The sequence below is a fragment of the Gallus gallus genome, chromosome 2, assembly GCF_016699485.2.
Source record: "Gallus gallus isolate bGalGal1 chromosome 2, bGalGal1.mat.broiler.GRCg7b, whole genome shotgun sequence".
Classification (NCBI taxonomy): Eukaryota; Metazoa; Chordata; class Aves; order Galliformes; family Phasianidae; genus Gallus; species Gallus gallus.
In genome coordinates this window covers 33,939,856-33,963,188 of record NC_052533.1, presented here as the reverse complement: position 1 = coordinate 33,963,188, position 23,333 = coordinate 33,939,856, and the positions used below count along the sequence as shown (strand labels likewise).

Here is a 23,333-nt window from a genome sequence, read left to right as displayed (position 1 = left end):
AAACAATCCATAGTGGATTTTCAGTAACATAAACATCCTTAGAGGCTTTGTCAATTGTTTTCAAAGGAAGAGTAAAGATGGAAGGTGCTTCTGCACAGCGGTGAACTATGGCAATACATCTGTTCATATTTTGTGTTCCTCCTCCCATGTTTCACTTCTTTTTAACTTCAAATTTTTTGAACATTTTCTACCCTTCAAAGCCAGTATTTAAAATGTAAAGATGTACTATGTGTGAGTCCAAAACTGCTTTTATTTTGAGTGCAATTTTTGTGTGCATTTGTCAAAATTCTTCTGCATTCAAGCTTTCCCATTACCTATGATCAAGTACAGGGGGAAAAAAAAGTTACCCTAAAAAAATAACAACAGAAAAAAACCTGTTTTTGTAAGTGCATTTAGATTGTGCTGTTTAAAATTGCAAGTCCCTTATGCATTATTGTTGGCCTACTTGAAGAGCGTATTTACTGGGTGTGTGACTAAGTGCACGCTTGGTATGTATTTCAAATGTATAATACCTATTGTGATTGAGTAGTTCTACCCAAGCATTACTTGTGGTTTATGTTAAATTACTTACAAGTATCATTTTACAGAATTTCTGGTGGAACATACGAGGTTTTTAATGTGTAAACATCCCGAGTAAATACAGTTGTTTTCTTTCAAGAAACAAATTTTATGTAAAGAGGCATTGTGTTATTTGAGATTTGGGTGGGGGGAGAGTTGGGCATAGGCTTGTTGTTAACAGTGTGTTCTGTCATCATCCCCTTGAGAGCGATTATCGTAAAGGCATAATTGTGAGTGAAAGGGCATCATTGAGCTGTCACTCAGAGCCGAAGGAGTGATTAAGAGCCCCTCTTTTGTAGAGTTTTCCATGTCATGCTGACTTTTAACTGCCAGCATCCATCTTTCAGAATTGCACAGGCAGAATTTAAAAGAGAGAGTAGAGGTCAGGTCTGATGAATTACTTCTACTGGACATAAGCAAATGCTTTTTTTTTTTTTTTTTTTTTTTTTTTACTTTGCAGAGTAAAGATGGAAAAACACCTTTGCACATGACAGCAATCCACGGTAGATTTTCAAGATCTCAAACCATCATTCAAAATGGTAAAAAAGAAAATGTGGGAAGGAGTAGCTCTGTCATCACCTTTCCCGTATTTCATATATTTTCCTCCTTTGTATTGATAGCAGCATACTGAAAGACTCTTTCATATCCACTGTCTAGTAGTAGTTGGGTTAATGGTGGAGTCTGGTGTATCTGCCTATAAAGTTTGAAAAGTTGCATTGAAGAGCTGTTTGTTTTTCAGAATATGGGAAGAGCTAATTTGTTTTTTATAACCAAAGTTGCAGAACATTTGTCCCATATTAGTAGATATGCTTCTCTCCAATTTGCTCATCATTAATACTAAATTCAGAACGGTTATTACTGGACAACTATTAATGTTGCTGAAATTACTGTCAGTGCTGTTTTTCTAACAAAAGTATCTGTATGCTGATATGTATTCTTAGTTAATTATTATTTTTTATATTATAGGAGCTGAAATAGACTGTGAAGATAAGAACGGAAATACTCCTTTGCACATAGCAGCTAGATATGGCCATGAGCTATTAATCAACACTCTGATTACGAGTGGTGCTGACACTGCAAAGTAGGTAACATTTGCTGACATGAGTGCAAGCTGAGAGAATTTAGAATTGTATTTATTAGACTAACAAGTCTAGTAGGATTTTTTCATATTGTCTAAGATTTGAAATAGGAAATATTTTCTGTATTATCTTGTACTGTGCTTTTAGGTATCTGCACAGTACATCATAACCTGTACCTCTGTAAAGCAATATATTTGAAATAAAATCTCTTGAAGTTTTAATAGACTGTTGCGCTGAATTAGTACACCCTGCCTAATAAGAAAGCATTTAGTATGTGAAGTTCTCCTATGGCTCAGTATTTTAATTAGGTAGTTTGGTGAGTAAGCCATGCACGTTCACTTTGACATAGTCATGTTTGTTTTATTTCAATTGTAATGAAACTGTGATACCTGATTATGGTGTATCTTAGGCGGGGTATACATGGGATGTTTCCTCTCCATTTGGCAGCATTAAGTGGATTTTCAGACTGCTGCAGAAAGCTCCTTTCATCAGGTAGGATACTCTTTAAAATCTTAGAATGGCTTTATAATTAATTTTTATTCCACAAAATAACTTTTAAGTCTAAATTTAGTAATACTAGTAATAATAGTTTACTAGTAGCTTGGGAACAGTGTGTATTTTGTTTGTTCTAATGGACAGTCTGTAGAAAAAGTGAATGTAAACCTATACAGAAGTAATTTCTTTCCACCAAAAAAGCAGTCCATATTGAAATACTGTCTCTATAACTTATAAAATATTGTTTTAAGTTGGCCAAAGTGGTAGAGTAACTGGTCCAGGCTATAATATGACTTCAAAAAGGCTAATGTTCTAATTATTCTATCCAGCATCTTTCATGTCCTTCCCACGATGTCTTTAGTTTTGTACAGGTTGGTTTATTCCTGTCTGTTCCTATAGCAGACAACCTGATAGCTTTGAAGATTCTGTGACTGCTCGTTTAGAAACTTGCATTGGTGTTTTATTGTTAATGCAACTTCTTGCTTTAAAATAAGCTGATGGTGAGCATGTGGAATGGAGTGAGGGAAGTTGTATTTGCATGAAACAATCTTGAGGGAGCACAGAAGCAGTCCAAGCTCCGGTTAAGATGGAAAGTAATTTCAGTTGCTCTACTTGAGTACTGCTTCTGTCTGGGTGGATCTCATGCTGATTTTTGTGGGGTCAGTTAAAACAGGAGTCGGTTTTATGGGTTGTTTTCTGTAACTAATACTGCCCAGAGGGAAGAGTTTGTGCCCTTGCATATACTTGCCAACAAATGCGTTGTTACTCTTTGATGTATAATTCAGGTGCTGCCTTTATAAATTCCATATTTGCAGCACAACAGGCTAAGAATCAATAAGGGAACACTGAGTTTGTGAGTAGAAGAGCATGTGTGTGCTAATTGGTGTCAAATTATTTTTAAAAATCTGCTCATTTGGAAGAGGGTAAGAGGGATTGTCCTGGATGTACCATTATTTGGCTGAGATGTTGAGATGTACCGCTTGTTTTATTTGACTGTGTAGACTTTACTTCTCCTGCTACAGCTTTTTCTTCAGATATCTATCTTAACAACAAAGATAAGTTTGACCAATCAGTTTTTAGTTACTTAATTAATAATGCATGAAGGACAATCTTTCTCATAGAGATGTCAGAACAAAGTTAAGGCTTAAATGGTAAAATTAAGTATGGATCTCCAGCTTAGTGAAGATCTTTGCCTGAGACTAGAGAGCTATAATGAAGGATGAAATGTAAGTTGCTTCTGGATTTGGTAGTGTTGATACCTCCCTCATTATTAAAAATAATAATAATAATGATCTGCAGAAGTTCTAGCTTATTCTTAAATTTTCCTATTTTCTTCATGGATATTATGTCCAGTACTAAATGATACAGAAATACTAGCAGTTAAATAAGATAAGGAACAATGTAGCTTCTTACTTCAACACTGCAAATTGTTTTGCTTTTTCCTTTTCAGTTCTATTTCAATGTGCTTTTCAAAACACTGCAAATAACAAGAATTAGTTTCAAATGAATCTTGTTTTCGGTGCTTCAGTGCTTTTTCTCAAGTAGCTGCTAAGTTTGCTTTGCAAGCATTTCTCTTCAGGGTAGATGAGAACAGTTTTGTGAAAGCCTGTGTTGCATAACTGCTTTACAAATACTTGATTTATAGGTTTTGACATAGACACACCAGATGACTTTGGCAGAACTTGTCTTCACGCAGCTGCAGCTGGAGGGTATGTAAAAAGCATTCATGCTTTTATTTATAGTGTTCATTTTTTAATTGCTGATCATTCCTTTTTTTTTATTATTCTTTCTTCTTTGCATTTCTCCTATGCTCTCCCCTTGGAATTATGTAAATGCGAAAATAATTTCAAGATGGATTCCATCTGCAAGCAATAAAAATTAATTAAATATTCAGCTCTATAAGTAATTATTGGAGTACAGTGTCCAGGTATCATCAGCTTTATCTTAGGTTTATGCTTGGGGATGAACTGGATTTTATTTTAATTTCCCATGGGTGATGATACAGTTGCAAAGATGTCGTGCCCTTCTAGGTCACCATAGGACATGAGGTGAAGAACAGCAACTTTGGGAAATACATTTTTACCGTATCCACAAACAAGAGATCAATCCAGCAAAATTATGTCATAATTAAATTCCTGAGTTTAGATGGATGAAGTGGTCAGAACTACTTGTTCATCACTTGAGTTGTGATCTATATTGATTATTGTTATTGTATTGTAGGTTATCTATAGCAGCTACTCAAAATTGCCTGGAAGAATTGGGTAATAAATCTCATGATACACTTTGTGGGACACAAAAACTCCATTATAATGATATTTTCATTTTCTATTTCAATGTTACTTAAGTAATACTGCTAAATAATCATTCTCAGTGAAAAGTTGCTTGATAGGTACATTCTCGTTACAAATGATTAAGGTTAAAATGCTGTCTTTCCATATAAAAACACATGGTTTGTGACTCATTCCCTCATTCATCTACAATTTAGAAAAGTTATTAAGATTTTGTTTAAAGAGGCGGTGTTGTACATCTGTTAGTGTGATCATATTGTATTGAAAATGAATTGCTCAAGTAAAATATTTGCATTACATTACAACTTACATTTGAGCTTCAAATATATACCTTAAAAACTTGTGTCTGTGTTGGAATCCTGGTAGTAAAAATCATGTGCTGTTCAGGTATAATTTTTATTTTATTTTATGTTTTTAAGAATTGAGTCTCCTATTAGGAGAGTTAATGCCCATGCCCTTTTTGCATGCCATTTGATATCAGTACAGTTTCTGTATGTGGTCATGAAATAATTTGTGTTCTTTTCTGGTTTGGTTCTGGAACTGTGAAATGTGTATTACATATACAAATTCACAGAAACTATACTTTTCAGAAGTTTTTGTAGAGTTTAGTTGTAATAAGAATACCATCTAAAATGTTTTTATAGCAGTTCTGGCAGTTATAAAGCCCAATGTTAAGAAACGGTAATCTACAATCACAAGCAATGTTGCATTAATTTAATAGGAATTTGGAGTGCCTAAATCTTCTGCTGAATACTGGTGCAGACTTCAACAAAAAGGACAGATTTGGGAGGTAAGAGATCTTAAAATTGTATATTTTGAAGATTTCTAAAGTGTTATAAAATGCATATTGCTATGTGGTCAAACCTGTTCATTTCAGTTTGTGTTTTTAAACAATTATGTCCCTTATAAAGTATTCTTCAGCATATGTTATAGAAAGTATATATATTTCTTTTTAGGTAGGTGCTCAGTCTTGTTTTTAAAGAGTGCATTACATACTCAGCTGCAATGTTACAAGCCTTTGCTGCTTAGAACATGGATATAATGAGTTTATATTTCAGTCATTCAAGGACATTAGCAATGTTTTCCAAATAATATGTCAGTGTGTATGTTTGCTACTATTTCTGAAGGGGTTTCCTTTAGTTAAAAGTCCAAGGTTTTATTATAACTTCCTCATCTTCCTCTCATTAGATCCATCTGTTACTGTGCTCAGAACTTGTTTGGAATGACATTAATTTCTATTTTTAGTGAAGAATTATTTAAGTTCAGATTGCATGATCACTACTTGTGCAAAATCTCACATCACATCCTGAAATCATTGCATTACTCATGCACTACTGCTGCCATTCACATCCTGGAAAATCAGATTTCCTGGGATGTGGGTGGCAGGAGTAGAGCATGGGGGAAATGTTCAGGATACAGAGTTGTATTTTGCTTTCAATTCTGTTCTTTCCTGAGAAAGCAACAATTGTTTGTCACAACTTTTCTCATTGGCAGTTTTGTTTTAACTTGCATGTTACACAAAACAATTATTTTCATGGATGAAAACTATTAAAGTAGTTAATAGAAAATTGGAAAACATAATTTTGGGGAAGAAAAGTAGAATGTTTTCAAGTGCCTTCTATTCTCAAAATGGAGGAATTTGTAGTAGCAATCAGATTTTATAAATAGAAACTGAAATTCTTTATCGTTGTGGTGCTAAACTGCTATTTTGAGAACTGCAGATAGAATAAGTTTCCCTTGACATGATTCATCAATATCAGTATTTCCATATGTCATGCTTTTGTTTCAGGGAAACGATGTATATTTTCAAGATTTTTCTTTAACAACACCTCTGATACATTACTGTAGTGAAAAATACTGCACGCCTCTATTAGCTACAAATATGAACTTTTTGCAGAAGATACTGATTTGCTAACTGTTGGATTTTGACCTTATTTAGTTGCTGTGCAATTCTTGAATTTGTCCATATTTTTCACGTAGCTTAAAATTACCTATCTAACTAAATAAACTAAAATGTCTAATGTCAACAATTTTTCTCTAAATGTTTAAAGAAGAAAATTCATATAGAACTTCTCATACCATGGTGTGTGTTTGTGCTGGCTGACAGATATGTCTCCTAGATAATCTCTGTTATTAAGTGGCCCCTCAAAGATAATTCTTAATAATGTATTTATGCATTCTTCACCACAAATATTTGCTAAAAAGGGAAAGGAGGATTTAAGTTTCATTTTCGTTTGCATTTTCTGTCTCTCTAGTATTATTTTGCTGTTATTTACCTTTGTACTTTTTATTCAAATGTGTACTAAAGAACTCCACTCCATTATGCTGCTGCCAATTGTAATTATCAGTGCCTGTTTGCCCTTGTGGGATCTGGAGCTAGTGTGAACGACCTTGATGAGAGGGGTTGTACACCTCTGCACTATGCAGCTGCATCAGACACAGATGGAAAGTAAGTGTGGCACGCTTTGTCTTACAGAAATTATCTTTAGAAACATCTGAGCTGGGACTTTTGGGTGCATTCTCCCTTCAGCTTTGCTGAATGCATCTTTTATATTTTTTTAAAGGTGAAAACTGGCAGTGATTTGTTCATTATACGGAAAATATTTTTGAGTTAAATGATTGTGTTGTAATTCTGTTTATTACATTCAGTCATGCGGATGTCCTAATGGTGAGCAGAGATTTTGATCCCACCTGCTGTGTAGTAGTGGTTGAGTAGTTGTTGTCTGTGGGGGGGTGCCATGTCACTTTCTGACGGCTGTAACCAGCAGGGTCATTTTGCTTCAAGATCAAATTTTGATAAGCAGTGGTGTGTTTAGTGGAGGGTTCTTCACGCTGCCCCCAGGTCTGCATAGTTAGTCAGAAATACTCTGTAAAGCTAATCTGTGAATGACAGTAGGCCTATATCACGACAAAGATGAACAAGACATTTAAATATGAGACCACTTTATCCATTTGGGATTTGATTAAGCTATTCATGTTCAGCGTTACAACTGTCTTGGTACAAATTTTTGTGAAGTAGTTAAACTTGTGTTAATGAAATGCATCCAAAAACCTTTATAAATCCATAAGTGCCTTTTGTGTGTATTAGTTTTGTACCCAATGATTGTACTTAACATAAGTTTGAATAATGTTAGTGCATACACGTGAAGCTTATGCAGATAGCACAAAATTGATGAGGTTCGTTGAGTGTCACGTATTGTGTATGTGACAGACTTAAGGGGAAAGTCTCTTCTGTGTGCACATTCACACAGAGGTCAAAACAGACTGGTGTGCATCATCCCATTTCAAAGGCATACAGCAGCACCTTCCTGGAAAGTAATGCTTTTTGATGCCATATCATCTTGTTCGAGTAGAACAGTTTTTAAAAGGTGAAGTATCCTTTGGAATGAGGCTTGTTACTTGATGGGATTCTGAAGGATAAATAAGGAATATTTTCATGGCTCACGTTTAAAGTAAATGCCTCTTTTACATAAAGACAATTTCAGGTTCTACATGTAAACAGTTAATACACTGGCATACGTATTCATTCTTTCCCAACAATTCATTAATATAAGTTAATGTCCCTCTGGGCACACATGACTGTGGCCTCGTGTGGTTTTAGACCACTTACTTTCTCCTCATTTTTCCACCATCAGCTTTATCACAGTTACTTTTTGGCTGACCTTTAGCTGTTCTTCCCCAGTTGGGCAAATTTCCATTGCATGTTACGCCATAACAAGCAACTTGCTGTCTTAGTGCATTAAAACCCAAAACAATATATGTGAAATCTGAGGAAGAAGTCCTTGCACCTGGTGCATGCTAAGATAAAAGTAGTCTGTCCTGACTCCAGTGCTCGTGTGTAGCAGGATAGTTGAGAATAGCAAGGTTGTTCACACACCAAGCACAGCTAAACTGTAAAGTATTAGAAGTAGCACTCATTGATTCCTTTTGCTAAACTAATATATTGCTCCTTAAACTAATATACTGCTCCCTGTTGCTAAACCGGCCTCTTTCACATGTTGAGCTAAGGTTAATTTTAGCTTCACAGTTGCTGAGAAAACTTCCAAACTGCAATAGTTCTTCAAATGGCATCATTTTGTCCTCCTGCTTTGTGAAAGGGACAGTTGCAAATGATGATGGCAATACTGCAGAGATTTAGGAGATAACTCAAAAACTTGCCTTGAAAAGCCGTGCAGTTTTACTGTTGTGATTAACAGTTGGCTCTCAGCAAGACGGACTACAGAGCAGGATGGCCCAAGGGAGATGCTTTTAGTGTTGATGCATCAAGATGATTAGTAACAGCTGGAAAGCCAGTGCTGCTCAGTTCATATTCAAAATAGGAATTAAGCTAAAAATGATCACTGATTTGGAATACAAAGCCTGGGAAAAATGTCAGGAAGTGATCTACAAGTATATGGAAATTCCAAGTATATTTAAGTGTGTTTTTATGGTCTTTGTTCAGATTCTTTGAAAACCAAATTTAGAGACAAGGATGTTTTTGTTGAAAATTATTTTCCTGTTTATTCCTATCTGCAAATGCTTCAGATCTGGAATGTACACCCAGCAAGCCATACTTTGGCAATATTCGAGAAAGATGGTCACAGACGAAAGCAAACTAAGCAGCGTGTTAGGGGGAAAAAAACATGATCTTTCTACATATATTAAAATAATTTAATAGTGCACCACCAAATAAATGGGAAATAAGTTAAATTTATTTGGGCTTTGAGAAATTCTGTTTTATCTCGTTTTTGAGAGGCCTTTTGAAGACACCCAATATTCAAAAGATGCAAAGTTATTCTGGATCTTTCTGGATGAGAAGAAACAGCAAAACTATTGATGTGTTGTTTTATTTGTTAGAATGCCACTTGACAACTTTAAAAGACTTCACTTTTTGGAGAGCATGTTGAGTTTTCTGCGAAAGGATAAATTCACAAAGTACAAAAGTGAAGAAATGTAGATAGGCCATTGGTGTTCCTTGTTAATAAGCTCTGCAAAACTTTGGTTAAATGGTGAGCAGTGTGAAATTATGAAAGCATAGGACTCATATAGTGTTCGTGTATGAAGTCTTTTCTTAACAAAAAAAATAGTACTAGTTCTTTAAGAGAGAGCTGACATCAATATCCCATTTCTCATCTTCCTGGCTTGAGTGTCAGTGCTTGAAACTGCTGATTGCGTTCTGCCTTACAACCTCAAGTTACAAGAGGAATGATTGGTAGGATATGAGTATGTCATCAACTGTGTTTAGAGTGTGTATATATATATAAATCAATACATTAGTGTCTGGTAGTGGAATAGAGTCAGCGTGGCTCTACTGAACTATAGATTCTGAAGAACTCAGCTGTTCTTTTTCTTCCGTATTAACTGCAGAAAAACATACTGATATATTGTATAAAATACAAAAATAGTGATCATTTATATTAACGAAAGTATCAGCAGCTGCGTTACCTAGGAGAAAAATAGCCGTGGAATATTGGTTGTAGCCAAGTCATGATTTAGAAGGTTCTGAATGTACGCAGAGAAGGACTCTTTCAGATTTTGGAAACTTTGTGATCAACCCTAGCACTTGGTGTACTCCGGTGTTCTTTAGTCCCAGCCAATATTGCATATTAAATTGCTAGTCGTCTTTGCTGCATTCTTTTTTCCAAATGAATTGGAATGATTTATCACCTACTATAAACTTGAAATTCAACGTAGATATATGGTTCCATATTTCAATTTAAACAGGTGCCTGGAATACTTGCTAAGAAATGATGCCAATCCAGGGATCCGAGACAAGCAAGGATACAATGCAGTTCATTATTCTGCTGCTTACGGTCATCGCTTATGTCTTGAATTGGTAAGAAAACCTTATTACAGGTGAAGGATATAACAGCTGTCCTCACAGAGCATGATGCAAAGGCCAGGGCATTCCTCCACCTTCACGTTAGCTTAGGTTGTTAGTGGTTTTCAGTTCCTGTGACAATAAATCTTTAAATACTTGGTACTCTTAAAATAGAGGCAGGATGGGGAGCTAAGGTGGTAGACACTGGTGTAAAAAGGTAACATATTCAGAGATGAAGCAGTATGGCTGGTTGAGGATATGTGATATTAGTTTTCCATTGTTTTTTTTAATTTAGAATACACTGTTAATTTTTTCTTTATGGCTGAAGTAAAATACCACATGTATCCTCCAGAGGACCGTTAAGAAATTTTGCAGATTTCATCTGAACAAGTAAATTTAAGTGTAGGGAAAACCTGTCATGTAAGGATGCCGTAAAATAGTTTCCATAGTAAGAGTAAATGAATGGCCTTACAATCAAATTTTAGATAGTCGGGCCTCCAGTTCATTTTTAATGGATCCCTTTGCAAAAACATGCATCTTACTTGATACGTCTGCTCTGTGTTGTACAACATAATATTTTTATGCAGATTGTACTTGTATATTCAAATGTATTAAAATAAAAATTCTGAATGTTTTTAATTGCAGATTGCGAGTGAAACGCCTCTGGATGTTGTAAGTGTGTGTGATTTCTCACTTCTAAAGTACTAGGCAGCAAAAGGGAATGTCATTTTAAAACTGCTGCTCCTTATTGTTAGACTTAGTCAAACATTTCTTCAGTGCCTGGATGTATTATTTAATTCCAGTTGCCGTGAAGATTTAAATGCAGTTCCGCATTGTAAAATACAAAAACACTTTTAAGCCATGAGCTGACTTAAACTTATGTATGACTGGTATTAAATTGTGATTGTGAAAACTGAGTGAACTGAATGTATTGGGTATTCACAAACACTTTGTTTGAATTCTGCTACCATAAAAAGCTAAATACAGTCATGAAAAAGACCCAGGATTAAAACTTGAATAGCATTTGAAAGCACCGGATAGAAATACACATGTGTTTTTTTCCCTGCAATTGTTCTTCTCACCAGTCCTGAACTTCCCCTCATGTGAATGTCATCTATTTTATTTCATACGGTTGCCTTAGAAAGCCTTAATTTTACACTAATTTCTGATCTGATTATTGCATTATTATGCAAAATTAAGCAACTTTAGGAGATGAATATGGGGGAGGGGTTGCAGTAATTGCAGTTCAAAGCCGTTAAAAAATTGGAATGAATCTAGAATTGTTAAGGAAACTATAGTCCTTTACTTTTTTCTAATATTCTGTTTTATTTTTTAATCTGTGGTATACTGGAAGCTAGTAGTTGCTGCTGAATGTTTTTAAAGATGATGAGTTTTTGTACTCACTCAGACTTTCTCTGTTAAGCTAATGGAAACGTCAGGTACTGATATGCTGAACGATTCAGACAACAGAGCACCTATAAGTCCACTGCATTTAGCTGTAAGTATTTCAGTAGTCAGTGGTGAGACCTCCTCTACTTGCAAGACTCGTTGACATAGTTTTGATTCATCCTGGTTTTGGTGTTGTTGCCTCTGAATATAGGATGATTTCTGCCTTTCACTTGAAGTTTGCTTTGTGGAACTGCCTTCACTTTGAATATTATAATTAAGATTTATGTTATGAGTTATATTAATTAAACTTTTATAAAAACATTGTTCTATGAATAATGTTTGTGGGTTTTTTTAACCATCATCATTTATTATGAGAAATGTTTATCTTCAATACTTCAAGAGAAAATTGCAAAAACAGCAGGAGAAGATCAAATCTGTTGAAAATATTTGAAAGTTGGGAACTGAAAAACAGCTCAATATGTAACTTTATTCTTTTCACTGGACTTCTAGCAGTGGAAAAACCTCAATGTACTTTCTGAAAATAGCCGAGGTCTCATGTAGTACATATATTGCTATATATATGGCTAAGGGAAAAGTAATCTCATACTGGTAAAAGAAAGCTGTTAAAAGAGACTGTTCCTGGAAATGAGCTTTTTCTGGGAATAGAGGTTATATATCTGTGAGAAGAAATTCAGAGTTTACTGTGGAAGCTATAAAACCATAATTGTAGTTGTTTGTTTTCATTACTTATTTTGATGCTTTGTCTTGACGCTTAACTACATTTTCTGTGTTTTGTTTTGTTTTATTCTTGCATATCCATTCTTATCTTTTTCTGTTCCATTTTCTAAGTCCCTTCTATTTTTACCAATTATGGTAGCTAATTGTACTGCATTATTTACCTACAGAATTTTACACCTTTTTATCTAAATGTTTTATTTAAATCCTCATAGAAATTAGTTATGCTTGCATATGTTTGTCACTTGAAATACTCCGAGGATGATGTAACTTCAGTATAAAGAATGAAACATGCAGTATTCAGAATACTGATGGTTTAAAAATGGGAGGCAGGGAAAATTTTATGGAGATACTTTGTTGCTTGTTTGAAGAACGAAATGAAAAAGCACCAACCTTCCTGCTGAAAGAGTTTTCAAAATCAGTTGTAAATATTTTGAAGTGATCTATATGCTGCATCAGGAGCTCTTCCGTATGTAAAAATAAAAATACTATCTTCACTGTTTCATTTATGTAATCATGGGAGAACTCATGAATTTTCTCATTCCCTTAGGCCTACCACGGCCACCATCAAGCTCTGGAAGTGCTGGTACAGTCACTGCTAGACCTTGATGTGAGGAATAACAACGGAAGGACACCACTGGATCTTGCTGCCTTCAAGGGACACGTCGAATGTGTAGATGTGCTCATTAATCAGGGAGCATCAATCTTGGTGAAAGATTATGTTGTAAAGAGAACCCCGATACATGCAGCAGGTTTGTGCTAACTGACAAACTCTAAAATTTTGGCTTTTGAAGTGAATCTTCCTTCATCTTTGGAAGTCTCTTAGTGTTCTAAGAAATGGTGTTCAGGAATGAGTGATCCCTTTTAGGTTACTGTTAAGACTTCTAAATTTGTTTATACTTATAGGTATCGATTATATTACTAAGGGTAACAAAGCACTGTAACAAAGTAATTAACCCCATAAATCATTTCAGCTTGTGAATTACTGCTCCATGCTACTTCTCTAAAAGGGTGTGTGCAATGTTTTGGGTTTGAGAGGACTTAAGACCGTTTAGTTCCAACCTTGTCCATTCAGCTAGCAAGACTAATTGCACCGAGAGGTGTCAACGATATGTTCTTGTTTCTCTCCTCATCTTTCACGCAGCCCAAATTTAGATACATGATTTGTGTTGCCTGTCCTGGCCATAAAATACCTTTATCAGTTTTGGAAGAGACTAGAAAAGTCTCTTTCGTTTCTTCCATGTTTTTAAATCACTCCTTACTGCATATTTCCAAATAATAGCAAACCTTTGCAATATTTTCTTACTGCCTTCCAGGAAATCATCTATAAACTCAAAATATGGCAGTCATGCTTTATTCTCTTTTTTTTTTTTTCCTGTCCTTGAAAATAGGCTTATTTGAATTGACATTATTGTTATGAGCTACGTGGCTACACTTCCCAACAAATTCCATGTATGACTGTCTGTGTAGGTGTATGCTTGTTTTCAGGCACAGGTATAAGTTGTGATATTATATTTAATTATTCCTTCTTGTGGACAGAGTCTAAGCATATTACTCTTACAGCTGATGTGTGCAACCCCATTTGTATGTTAAAAACAAATACCTGTTGGGAACTGATGGTTGCAATTGATTCTGTGTAATACTATATAATTGAGAATACCTCATATCTGAAATCATCGTGTTCATATTTTTTGTTACTGTGTATTAATATGTTATATATTTTATATATTAAAATCAATTATATCAGTGATAAAGCTGTACACTGGCTTCTCAAACTATTGAGTGTTAGTATGAGCAAGTTACTGTTCTCTTTCTTCTGCATACTTGAAGACAATTCTTGTCAAAGTGGTTTTTTGATGTTTTACAGCTACGAACGGTCACTCTGAATGTTTGCGACTATTGATAGGAAATGCAGAACCACAGAATGCAGTGGACATTCAAGATGGAAATGGACAGTAAGTTTTAAAAATGCACATTCTAACATTCACAAATAACTTCATTTTATAAAGGGGCAACAATAAATACGATTTTACATTGGTGATTTTTAGTTTGTTGCTTTCAAAGGATGTGATATTTGAACTAAGACAAATGAGTGCATATTTCACAATAAACAGCTTTGGCAGTGAAAAATATCTTGTTCGATTGGGAATGCTTTAATCAGGAATTCTGAAGTAATGGAAATAAATTAATTTTCTTGAATCTCCTGGCATTCTTGGGATGAAATTAGTGCTAGAGAAGCTCATTGATGGTGTAAATTTTCAGTGTTCTTTGGTAGTGCCCAGTGCCAGGATAAGAGGCAACAGGCACAAACTGAAAGATGGGAAGTTCCATCTGAACATCAGAAGGCTTTTCTTTACTGTGAGGGTGACAGAGCACATAGGCTGCCCAGAAAGGTTATACAGTCTCCTGTGTGAGCATCTTCAAAAGCCACCTGGACATGAGCTTGGGTAGCCTGATCTAGTTGTTCCTGCTGGAGCAGGGCTTAGACCAGGTGGACCCAGAGGTCTCTGCCAACCTCAGCCATTCTGTGTGTGTGTGTGTATGTACAGAGGTTTTTAATATTTCAGCTGAGCACTAGTCTGTTAAATTTCCATGTAAATTACGCTTCAATTTCCCTCTCTGTGTAGGACTCCTTTGATGTTGTCCGTTCTCAATGGGCACACAGACTGTGTTTATTCACTTCTTAACAAAGGAGCAAATGTAGATGCCAAAGATAAGTGGGGAAGGACAGCATTACACAGAGGGGTAAGAGAATATTTCCTGTCTTCTCCAGTATTGTATGTACTGAGTTAAAATACAAGCTTAGTTTGTAGCACTCATGAATTTCTTATTTTCATAATGGTGATCTTAGCTTTAAATTGTCTTTTTAGTTGCTTTCAAGGCTAGCTTTTGCTTGTTTGCTACATAACCTCAGAATTCTGTTGGATTTCCTGAGTCTCATAATGTTGCTGTAAGCTGTTGGCTGCAGAAGACCCAAAGTACGACTTTCTGTCATGGGGTTTGGGGGAGTGTTAATGGATGGAAGAAAATTGTTATATGTGCCAAATAGGTTTGGGTTTTCTGGGTTTTTTTTTGTTGGCTATTTTAAAATCTGTGGCAGATAACTGAACTGGCCCTAGAGATGAGTAGTTCATTCAGTATTATTCCAAGAAATTAACCTCTCATGAATGTAAAAGTACACTGCTGTTTTTCCAACAGAGTGGCTGTTTCCAAATATTACAAACAGTAACTATGCTTATTTTACTATTACTTAGAAATTTAAGACATTACCTGCAGTTTGCTTAGTTTAGTTATACACCTTGACACTCTACATGAATATTTGCAAACTTGCTATTTCATTTCTTTCTTTCAGGCAGTTACTGGGCATGAGGAATGTGTGGAAGCACTACTTCAACATGGTGCTAAGTCCTTATTAAGAGACTGTAGGGGGCGAACCCCTATACATTTGTCAGCTGCGTGTGGTCATATAGGTGTTCTAGGAGCTCTCTTGCAGTCAGCTACATCTGTGGATGCAATACCTGCAATAGCAGACAATCATGGCTATACGTCGCTGCACTGGGCCTGTTATAATGGTAAACATGAAAGCGTCCTGGGGGTGAATGTCTCTCTCTGTAGGCATTGTGTCTCATAAAGGATTTCCAGTACTACTAAAGCATTCTGAATCTCAATTAAGTATTCAACAATGAAATAAAAATTGAGAATCAAATGAGCCACAGAGATTTTTTTTTTAATTCTGTTGAGGATTTTGGAGGTGAAAATGTACAGTGCTGTCATATCATTTATTTTTTATTACTTCCAGAACAGTACTCATCCCATACTTGCACATCTTCATTTTCACCGAATTGAGTCGACACTGTATTGCTTAAAATCATATATCTCATATCTGAAATCTGAAGTTAAATGTCAGAATGTAGATGTAACTGCAAAGGGAGTCAACAGTTAAAGGGAAAAGCTGAGAAACAAAGCAATGCTTTAGCTTTGCTGGATGCAGTGTTATATTTATGTCAGGACCTGGAAATCATTTAATTAATAAGAAGAGAATCTTCTATTAATGTATTCGTGGAGGTGCTAGCCAGTTATGGACAACTTTCATTTTGACTAATACAATTTTTGCATTTTATTATATTCTGCAGTCAGTCATGTACATGGTCTTCAAACTTGAGTTTGTATTAACTGTAATTAGTGAAGACAAGTGACAAAATGAAGTTTATGCACATATAGTTTTGAATTCCTTTAATAGGAAGCATCTTCATAACTTAACAAAGCAAAGCAAACTACTAAATTGTAGTTGAAACGGTTTTCCAGGTGTAAAGAAGTACCCAGATGCTTCTGTTTGATTGTTACATATAAAGTGTCCCGTTGTTCATTTTATTCTCTTAGTCTTGGAAAAAATGGGGTTCATCAGTTACAGAAATATGAGGTGTTTGGTATCAGGTTTTCACACTCTTTTGTATACTTTGTTTCTCCTGGCAAGCACATAATGCAGAACTTCTCCATCAAATGGGTTGACAGTTAAATACATATAATTGTTAATACTGAGATAGAAGTTACTAATACTTTAAAACTACTTTAAAACTTTAAAATAAAATGTTGCTTAATGTGATTTATATAAATATTCTAAATCATAAGTAGATCTTTTCCCTTTTTTTTTTTTAACACCTGTCTCTACATTTGCTTCAGGTCACGACAGTTGTGTAGAACTCCTACTGGAACAAGAAGTTTTCCAGAAAATGGAAGGAAATTCTTTCAGTCCATTGCATTGTGCTGTGTAAGGAAAAGGAAAATTATTCTTCATAGACTTAATCACAGTATTTAACAAAAGATTTGTCATTCTGTAAATAACAGCTTGTTTAATTCTTTATAGGATAAATGACAATGAAGGTGCTGCAGAAATGTTAATTGATACATTAGGTGCTGGTATTGTAAATTCAACAGATTCAAAGGGAAGGTAAGAGTGCGTCTGCATGGTGGAAGAATGTATGTAGTGGTTGTATTCACTCTGCTAAATTCTGTTGTCATTGTTTGTGTTTTTTAATGGCTACTTAGATTATTTCCTATTTCCCCCTTTTTTATTCTTTGAAGAATGTTTTAAAAAAAATTGAGATTTTTTTTTAATCTAGTCCTGATTCAGTAAACCTGAATTGGCTTTCTGTGGTGTAGGCATGGTTAAAATTGCATCACTTCATGGGTATTATTTTATGTGTACTCTTTTTCTCCGAATCAAATTGTATGTGTACTGTGAACATGTAGTTCACAGAGTTATGTATTTGAAACTTGAAGGTGATTTCTTGAAGACATCAGTCACATCTCTTAACGTTCCTGATCCCAACTGATCAATGGGAATGACTGCCCAGTCTTTGTACCTACAGTCAGGTCTGATCGCAGTCTGTCTGTAGAATGCACAGCTGAGCATGACCGTGTGATCTGTTTCAGGACTCCTCTTCATGCAGCAGCTTTTACAGATCATGTTGAGTGTCTACAGCTTCTACTCAGTCACAATGCTCAAGTAAATGCTGTAGATGCTTCTGGGAAAACACCTTTAATGATGGCTGCAGAAAATGGACAAACGAATACTGTTGGTAAAGTATCTATTACTGCTGTTCAGTGTGTTGATCTTACCATGGATGAATTTGCCTTATCAGCTGATTTTGTGGATATATTTTGTCAAAATAACGTATTTATCTTGCACATATGTAAACTATTAAAACTTTACAGACTGTGCTTTCAGTTAATACAAACTTTTATTTCTTGCAGAGGTTCTGGTTAGCAGTGCTAAGGCTGATCTGACTTTGCAAGATAGTTGTAAGAACACAGCGCTCCATTTGGCTTGCAGCAAGGTGTGTGCATAGTCTGACCTCACTGGTACTTTGTGTTATCAAACATTGTTTGCAAATAAGTGTGCGCCTGCAGCCAACTGTGTTCCGGGCTGCATTAAAAAAGGGGTGGCCAGGAGGGAGAGGGAGATGATTGTCCCCCTCTACTCAGCTCTTGTGAAGCCTCATCTGGAGTACTGTGTCCAGGCCTGGTGATCCCAGTACAGGAAGGACATGGAGCAATTAGAGCAGGTCCAGAGGAGGGCCACTGAGATGATCAGAGGGCTGGAGCACATCTCCTATGAGGAAAGATTGAGAGAACTGGGCTTGTTCAACTTGGAGAAGAGAAGGCTCCGGGGGGACCTCACTGTGGCCTCCAATGCTTGAAGGGAGCATATAAACAGGAGGGGGAACAGCTGTTTATGGGGGTGGATAGTGATAGGACAAGGGGGAATGGTTTTAAACTGAGACAGGGGAGGTTTAGGTTTGATATTAGGAGGAAGTTTTTCACACAGAGGGTGGTGACGCACTGGAGTGGGTTGCCCAAGGAGGTTGTGGATGCCCCATCCCTGGAGGCATTCAAGGCCAGGCTGGATGTGGCTCTGGGCAGCCTGGTCTGGTGGTTGGTGACCCTGCACATAGCAGGGGGGTTGAAATTCAATGATCTTCGGGGTCCTTTTCAACCCAGGCCATTCTCTGGTTCTACGATAAGAACTTATTACTTTGGAAAGGCATTCAAAGCCTTTTTTGAAGGCTATTTGTTATGTGACAAATGTTTGTTCTGTATTAAGGGTCATGAAACTAGTGCCTTGTTAATACTGGAGAAGATTACGGACAGAAACCTCATCAATGCCACCAACACAGCCTTGCAAACGTATGTATCCACAGAGTGTTTTTTTCAGATTACTTTTTAGTGTGCTTCTGCTAAAACTTTCTTATAAAGAGAAATATTTTTGCAGATTTTTTTTTCCTAAATTGGTTGAATTTTGTTTGAATTGTTAAATACCAGGAGTTGGACCAACCTGAAGTGAGAAGGTGTATTGTTCAAACCTGAACTTCTAGTTTTAGCTGAATGAAATGGATGAGAAATAAATCTTAATGTATTGTGATTCAGGGAATCCTTTGTGACATTACTGCAATCCACTGAGGTTATCTGTAAACCAGTCCATTTGTTTTACAAATTAAATAATTTTTCAATTTAAATTCATTTTTTTAAAAATTCATTGGAAGCAAATTACATTTTTTCTTCATAGCTAGCCATTGAAATCTAGCTAAGTGTGCCTGTATTATTCAGCATGCTTTCTGTTAGTAAAACTTATCTATTACTGAGATGGAAGACTTTGTTTTCCATTCAATATTATTCTATCATTCCACATTACATTCTCAATATCCCGAGTTGGAAGGGACCCACAAGGATGGATCATGAAGTCCAACTCTGGGCTCCACAAAGAACCACCCAAAACTCAAACCCTGTGTTGGAGAGCATTGTCCAAATGCTCCTTGAACTCCAGCAGGTTGGGGGCATGACCACTGCCCCGAGAAGGCTGTTCTGTGCCTGACCACCCTCAGTATTCTCAATGCTTCCTGAAGATCTACTATCAAGTAGAATTAAGCCTGTTTTGTTAGCACAATTATAGGGAAAGCTTAGAATGTGTAAGTCATACTGTGAAACGCATTTCAGAATGAGCTACTAAAATAACTCTTCTGCATTCTTTTTTTTTTAATTTTACTTTTAAAGGATGTATTTGTGTTGTAGGCAATATTTGACACCTGATATGTAGCTGAGTTGCACACATGAATTCTTGTATTGCTTTAGGAATGTTATCACACAGACCATTTAGAATAAACATCAAAACTTCCAAGTAACTTGTGCATTTCTCTGGCCTTGCATCCCTTCTGCAATCTGTCATGTTCAGACCCCTACTGTTTTACCAACTATTCTGAGAGATCTACTTGAACCAAAGAGTTGAGACAGTAAGACTCCTTCCTCTGCTTTTGTTGCACACCTCAGTGTGAAATATCCAGGAAGCAGGAAAGGGATTGATTGCCCCCCTTCTGGCTTCAACAGGAATGTCTAAGGACAAAAAAAAAAGCAAAAATGAGAAGGGAGCAGAAGTGGGAAAGTGTACCACAGACTCATCTTGCTCCACCGTGTGCCTTGGCTCATCTGGTCTGATCAGCAGATCTTGTGGGGAAAATCAGATACATATTTGTACCTCCATAAAATATCTGTGTACATTTCAACAGCTGTTCAAAATAATATATGGAGCAAATCTTCGTAACTAAATAGGCTGTAATCTAAACAGCTTTCATCATAAACAATGTCCTTGCTACACAGTGGCAAGATGAGCAGTTGTTGGCACTATGTCAAAATGATTCTTTACATCTTTCATTGTGTCTGTGTTGTGCATTGGTTCTTTAAATTTAATACTTCAACATAAGCAGCATAGATACAGCTTCTCCTGTTTTGTCTTCTGCATTTCACTTGCTTTCAAATCAAAATAGAGTTCACAGTTAATGCAAACAATTGTAAGAACCTCAGGAGGAATGAAGAGCAATAGAAAGCAGAGTGGAAGGAAGCCGATTATTCTGTTTCCTGCTGAGTGATGGTGGGATTTCTTTAAACCAGTGGGAATCGATTCTGCAAACTATTGCATTTGAAAAAGGTATAATCAGAGTAGCTGTGGTAAAGTTACACTTTCCTTGATACACCCAGACACCACACAAGACATGGTTAATAGTTTCAGGTTTTCAAAAGTAATTTGGTTTTCTGCTTGCTTTATGCGGTCTAAATTTTTCATCTCTGGTCACGAAGGAATGTAGTGGTTTCTGGAAGGCAGACTGATGAAATGCTTCTGTGTGTCTGTCTTGAAAGCATTAACATACAATAAATAATGTACTGATATTTGTATTCTAATGATTATTGCCGGTGACACAGTAGACCTCAAATGTGACACGGTCTATTAGAACTGTTCAGTGAAGGATTTATTAACAGGAAGGCATAGGTGACTCTAATTTTTTATTGTGATGAAGTTCATAAGCAGGCGTATCCTTTCCAGCAGCTATTTCCTCACATGTGGTTCCATTAATAACAAATAATAATAAAAATACAGAACTATTACTGTCTTGTTTCTCTGCAGCAAGAAAATAGCTTGGTTAATTTTTCCCATCTTCATTTTGTATCTCCTATATTTGGGTAAATAACATACAAGTAAAAATATGTCCGTAATTATTTAACACAATGCAGTCTATCTGTCTTGTGTATTACATCTTATTCTAAGGTTTATCTACCAGTTTGTTTGTCTTCACAGACCTCTGCATGTTGCTGCTAGAAATGGACTAACAGTTGTAGTTCAAGAACTCTTAGGAAAGGGAGCAAGTGTACTTGCTGTGGATGAAAATGGTAAGAATGAATTTAACTTTGTTTCCCCATAAGCAGCTGTGCTTTTAAACTCAACTCACTGGAACGCAATAACCATGTGGAAATTTCATATGAAGCTTCCAGTAGGTTCCCCCATAGAAAAAGCGGCATGTTGATGATGGGTCATTTTAGCAGAGGGGAAGGAAAGTTTTCAGAACAGTGCAGCTCGTGGTATAGAAATATTTGGTATGAGTGTACAGTCTGATAAGGTATATACTATAAATACACTAACCCTGGTGTATTGGAAACAGGAAAACATAATGGTCAAAGTAAAACTTCCAGTTGTTAAGCTGTACGGAATGGCCACCCATTTTGTCTGGGTTAGATGTATTGGTGGTAGCTTTTACAAGCGAGTGTGAATTACAGATCTCAGTTACTGGGTCTGAAGCTGCTGGCTCATTTGGGCTTTTTGTCACACGTGAGTAAGAAAAAGTAATGGAATTTCTAAAATGTCAGAGAATAAAACCAACACCTAAGGACAAAAGTATGTGAGACCTACTGACTTCTTATTTACATATTTTCACATATGAAATCTATGATTCCAGTATGCCTTGTAACTTAAAGCAGTAGCTATTTTGGGGTTGGTTTTGTTTGTTTGTTTTGGGTTTTTTTTAGTGGTTGTTTTGTTACATTTTTGTGGGATTTTCTTGTCTCTTTTTTTCCAGACAGGATGTGCCTGATTAATAGTTCCAATTAGATTTCCATTTTGGAAAGCATGTCCTCTCTTGATGTTTGCTGTGACTTTCCTTTTACAGGGCTTCTCAAATAGCACTGCTTAAATTGACATGGGTGATTTAAGGATCATTCCTCCCCTGAAATAGGGTAAAGGGTAACTGCTAAATGAAACCCCCTAGAATGAAAAGATGGGAAAACATCTTTTTTTCAGTTTCAGCTTCTCATCACAAGTGTGCCAACTGGAGACATCAACTGAGTTTTCTGTGGGTTCTTCATGTGCAGCCCATCAGTGCCATGCTGGCGTGGATCTTTGACATAACAGTTGTCCATACAGAAGTCACAGTTCACTGGCAGCCAGGGGATCTAACTAACATTTACACTTCTCTTCAAATTTGCTAATATTTTAAATTCAAAGCAACTCCTCAGTGCTACCTAAACCGGTTCCTCTCCGTGGTTCCTAGCATTTCTTTCTAATAGTAATTACATTGCTTATAAATCTCAAGCAGCCTTGAGAGTATTCGAAGAGAATACTCTGAGGTGAATGTCCCAGCTCAAAGTGCAGTGTAGACAAAGTGGGGGAGACAAAGCTGAGAGAGAGCGAGGGAAAGGACTAGAATATGGTATTTCATTCCTAGTTATGGAAGCTCAAGATCTAAAATTGAATATTAGTGTAGGTTCTGGAGAGAACTCTGTAGAGTTTTTTTTTTAACAGCAACAATTAAGTCAGTTCATCTTTTTGTTGACCTTCAGTTTGTTTTTTTTTTTTCACAATGGAGTGGGATGCTCTGTTCCAGAGGTGCATGAGTATTGTCTTACACGTCTGAAATGCCCACTTCTTCCATTGCTTCTGCAGACTGTCACTGTTGACTCTGAGTTGTCTCAGTCAAGACTGTCTCTTGCTGGCTGTTTCCTTATGTTCTAGCCACAATGAATTTCCATTGGGGGCCTATCTGTTTAAAAAATCTGTGCAGTTGTACAGTGTGGTTTAACCCCAAGGTACCTATTTCTGAACAGTGTCCTAAAACCTGACGTGGATCATTTCTGCAATAAAGGTGATTCCTTAGTGGTTGCAATAATTGC

At 36.2% G+C, this 23,333-nt stretch overlaps 1 protein-coding gene across 7 annotated transcripts in view; it reads left to right on the top strand.

Annotated features, from left to right (window-relative positions):
* Positions 1-23,333, top strand: part of ANKRD28 (ankyrin repeat domain 28) — a 107,708-nt gene that overhangs the window by 81,708 nt on the left and 2,667 nt on the right. For 6 of the 7 annotated variants that reach the window (XM_046936421.1, XM_015281816.4, XM_046936431.1 and 3 more), the window contains 19 exons: positions 1,019-1,097; positions 1,525-1,639; positions 2,047-2,129; positions 3,778-3,841; positions 5,142-5,210; positions 6,729-6,869; positions 10,124-10,235; positions 10,866-10,892; positions 11,644-11,718; positions 12,895-13,096; positions 14,212-14,299; positions 14,972-15,089; positions 15,697-15,916; positions 17,025-17,112; positions 17,209-17,292; positions 17,778-17,923; positions 18,099-18,181; positions 18,949-19,031; positions 21,469-21,560. In XM_046936421.1, coding sequence (XP_046792377.1) covers positions 1,019-1,097; positions 1,525-1,639; positions 2,047-2,129; positions 3,778-3,841; positions 5,142-5,210; positions 6,729-6,869; positions 10,124-10,235; positions 10,866-10,892; positions 11,644-11,718; positions 12,895-13,096; positions 14,212-14,299; positions 14,972-15,089; positions 15,697-15,916; positions 17,025-17,112; positions 17,209-17,292; positions 17,778-17,923; positions 18,099-18,181; positions 18,949-19,031; positions 21,469-21,560 — 1,969 coding nt within the window. Of the gene's footprint in view, positions 1-1,018; positions 1,098-1,524; positions 1,644-2,046; positions 2,130-3,777; positions 3,842-5,141; positions 5,211-6,728; positions 6,870-10,123; positions 10,236-10,865; positions 10,893-11,643; positions 11,719-12,894; positions 13,097-14,211; positions 14,300-14,971; positions 15,090-15,696; positions 15,917-17,024; positions 17,113-17,208; positions 17,293-17,777; positions 17,924-18,098; positions 18,182-18,948; positions 19,032-21,468; positions 21,561-23,333 lie in introns of those variants that run through there. The other variant, XM_040696575.2, reaches the window with a different exon arrangement.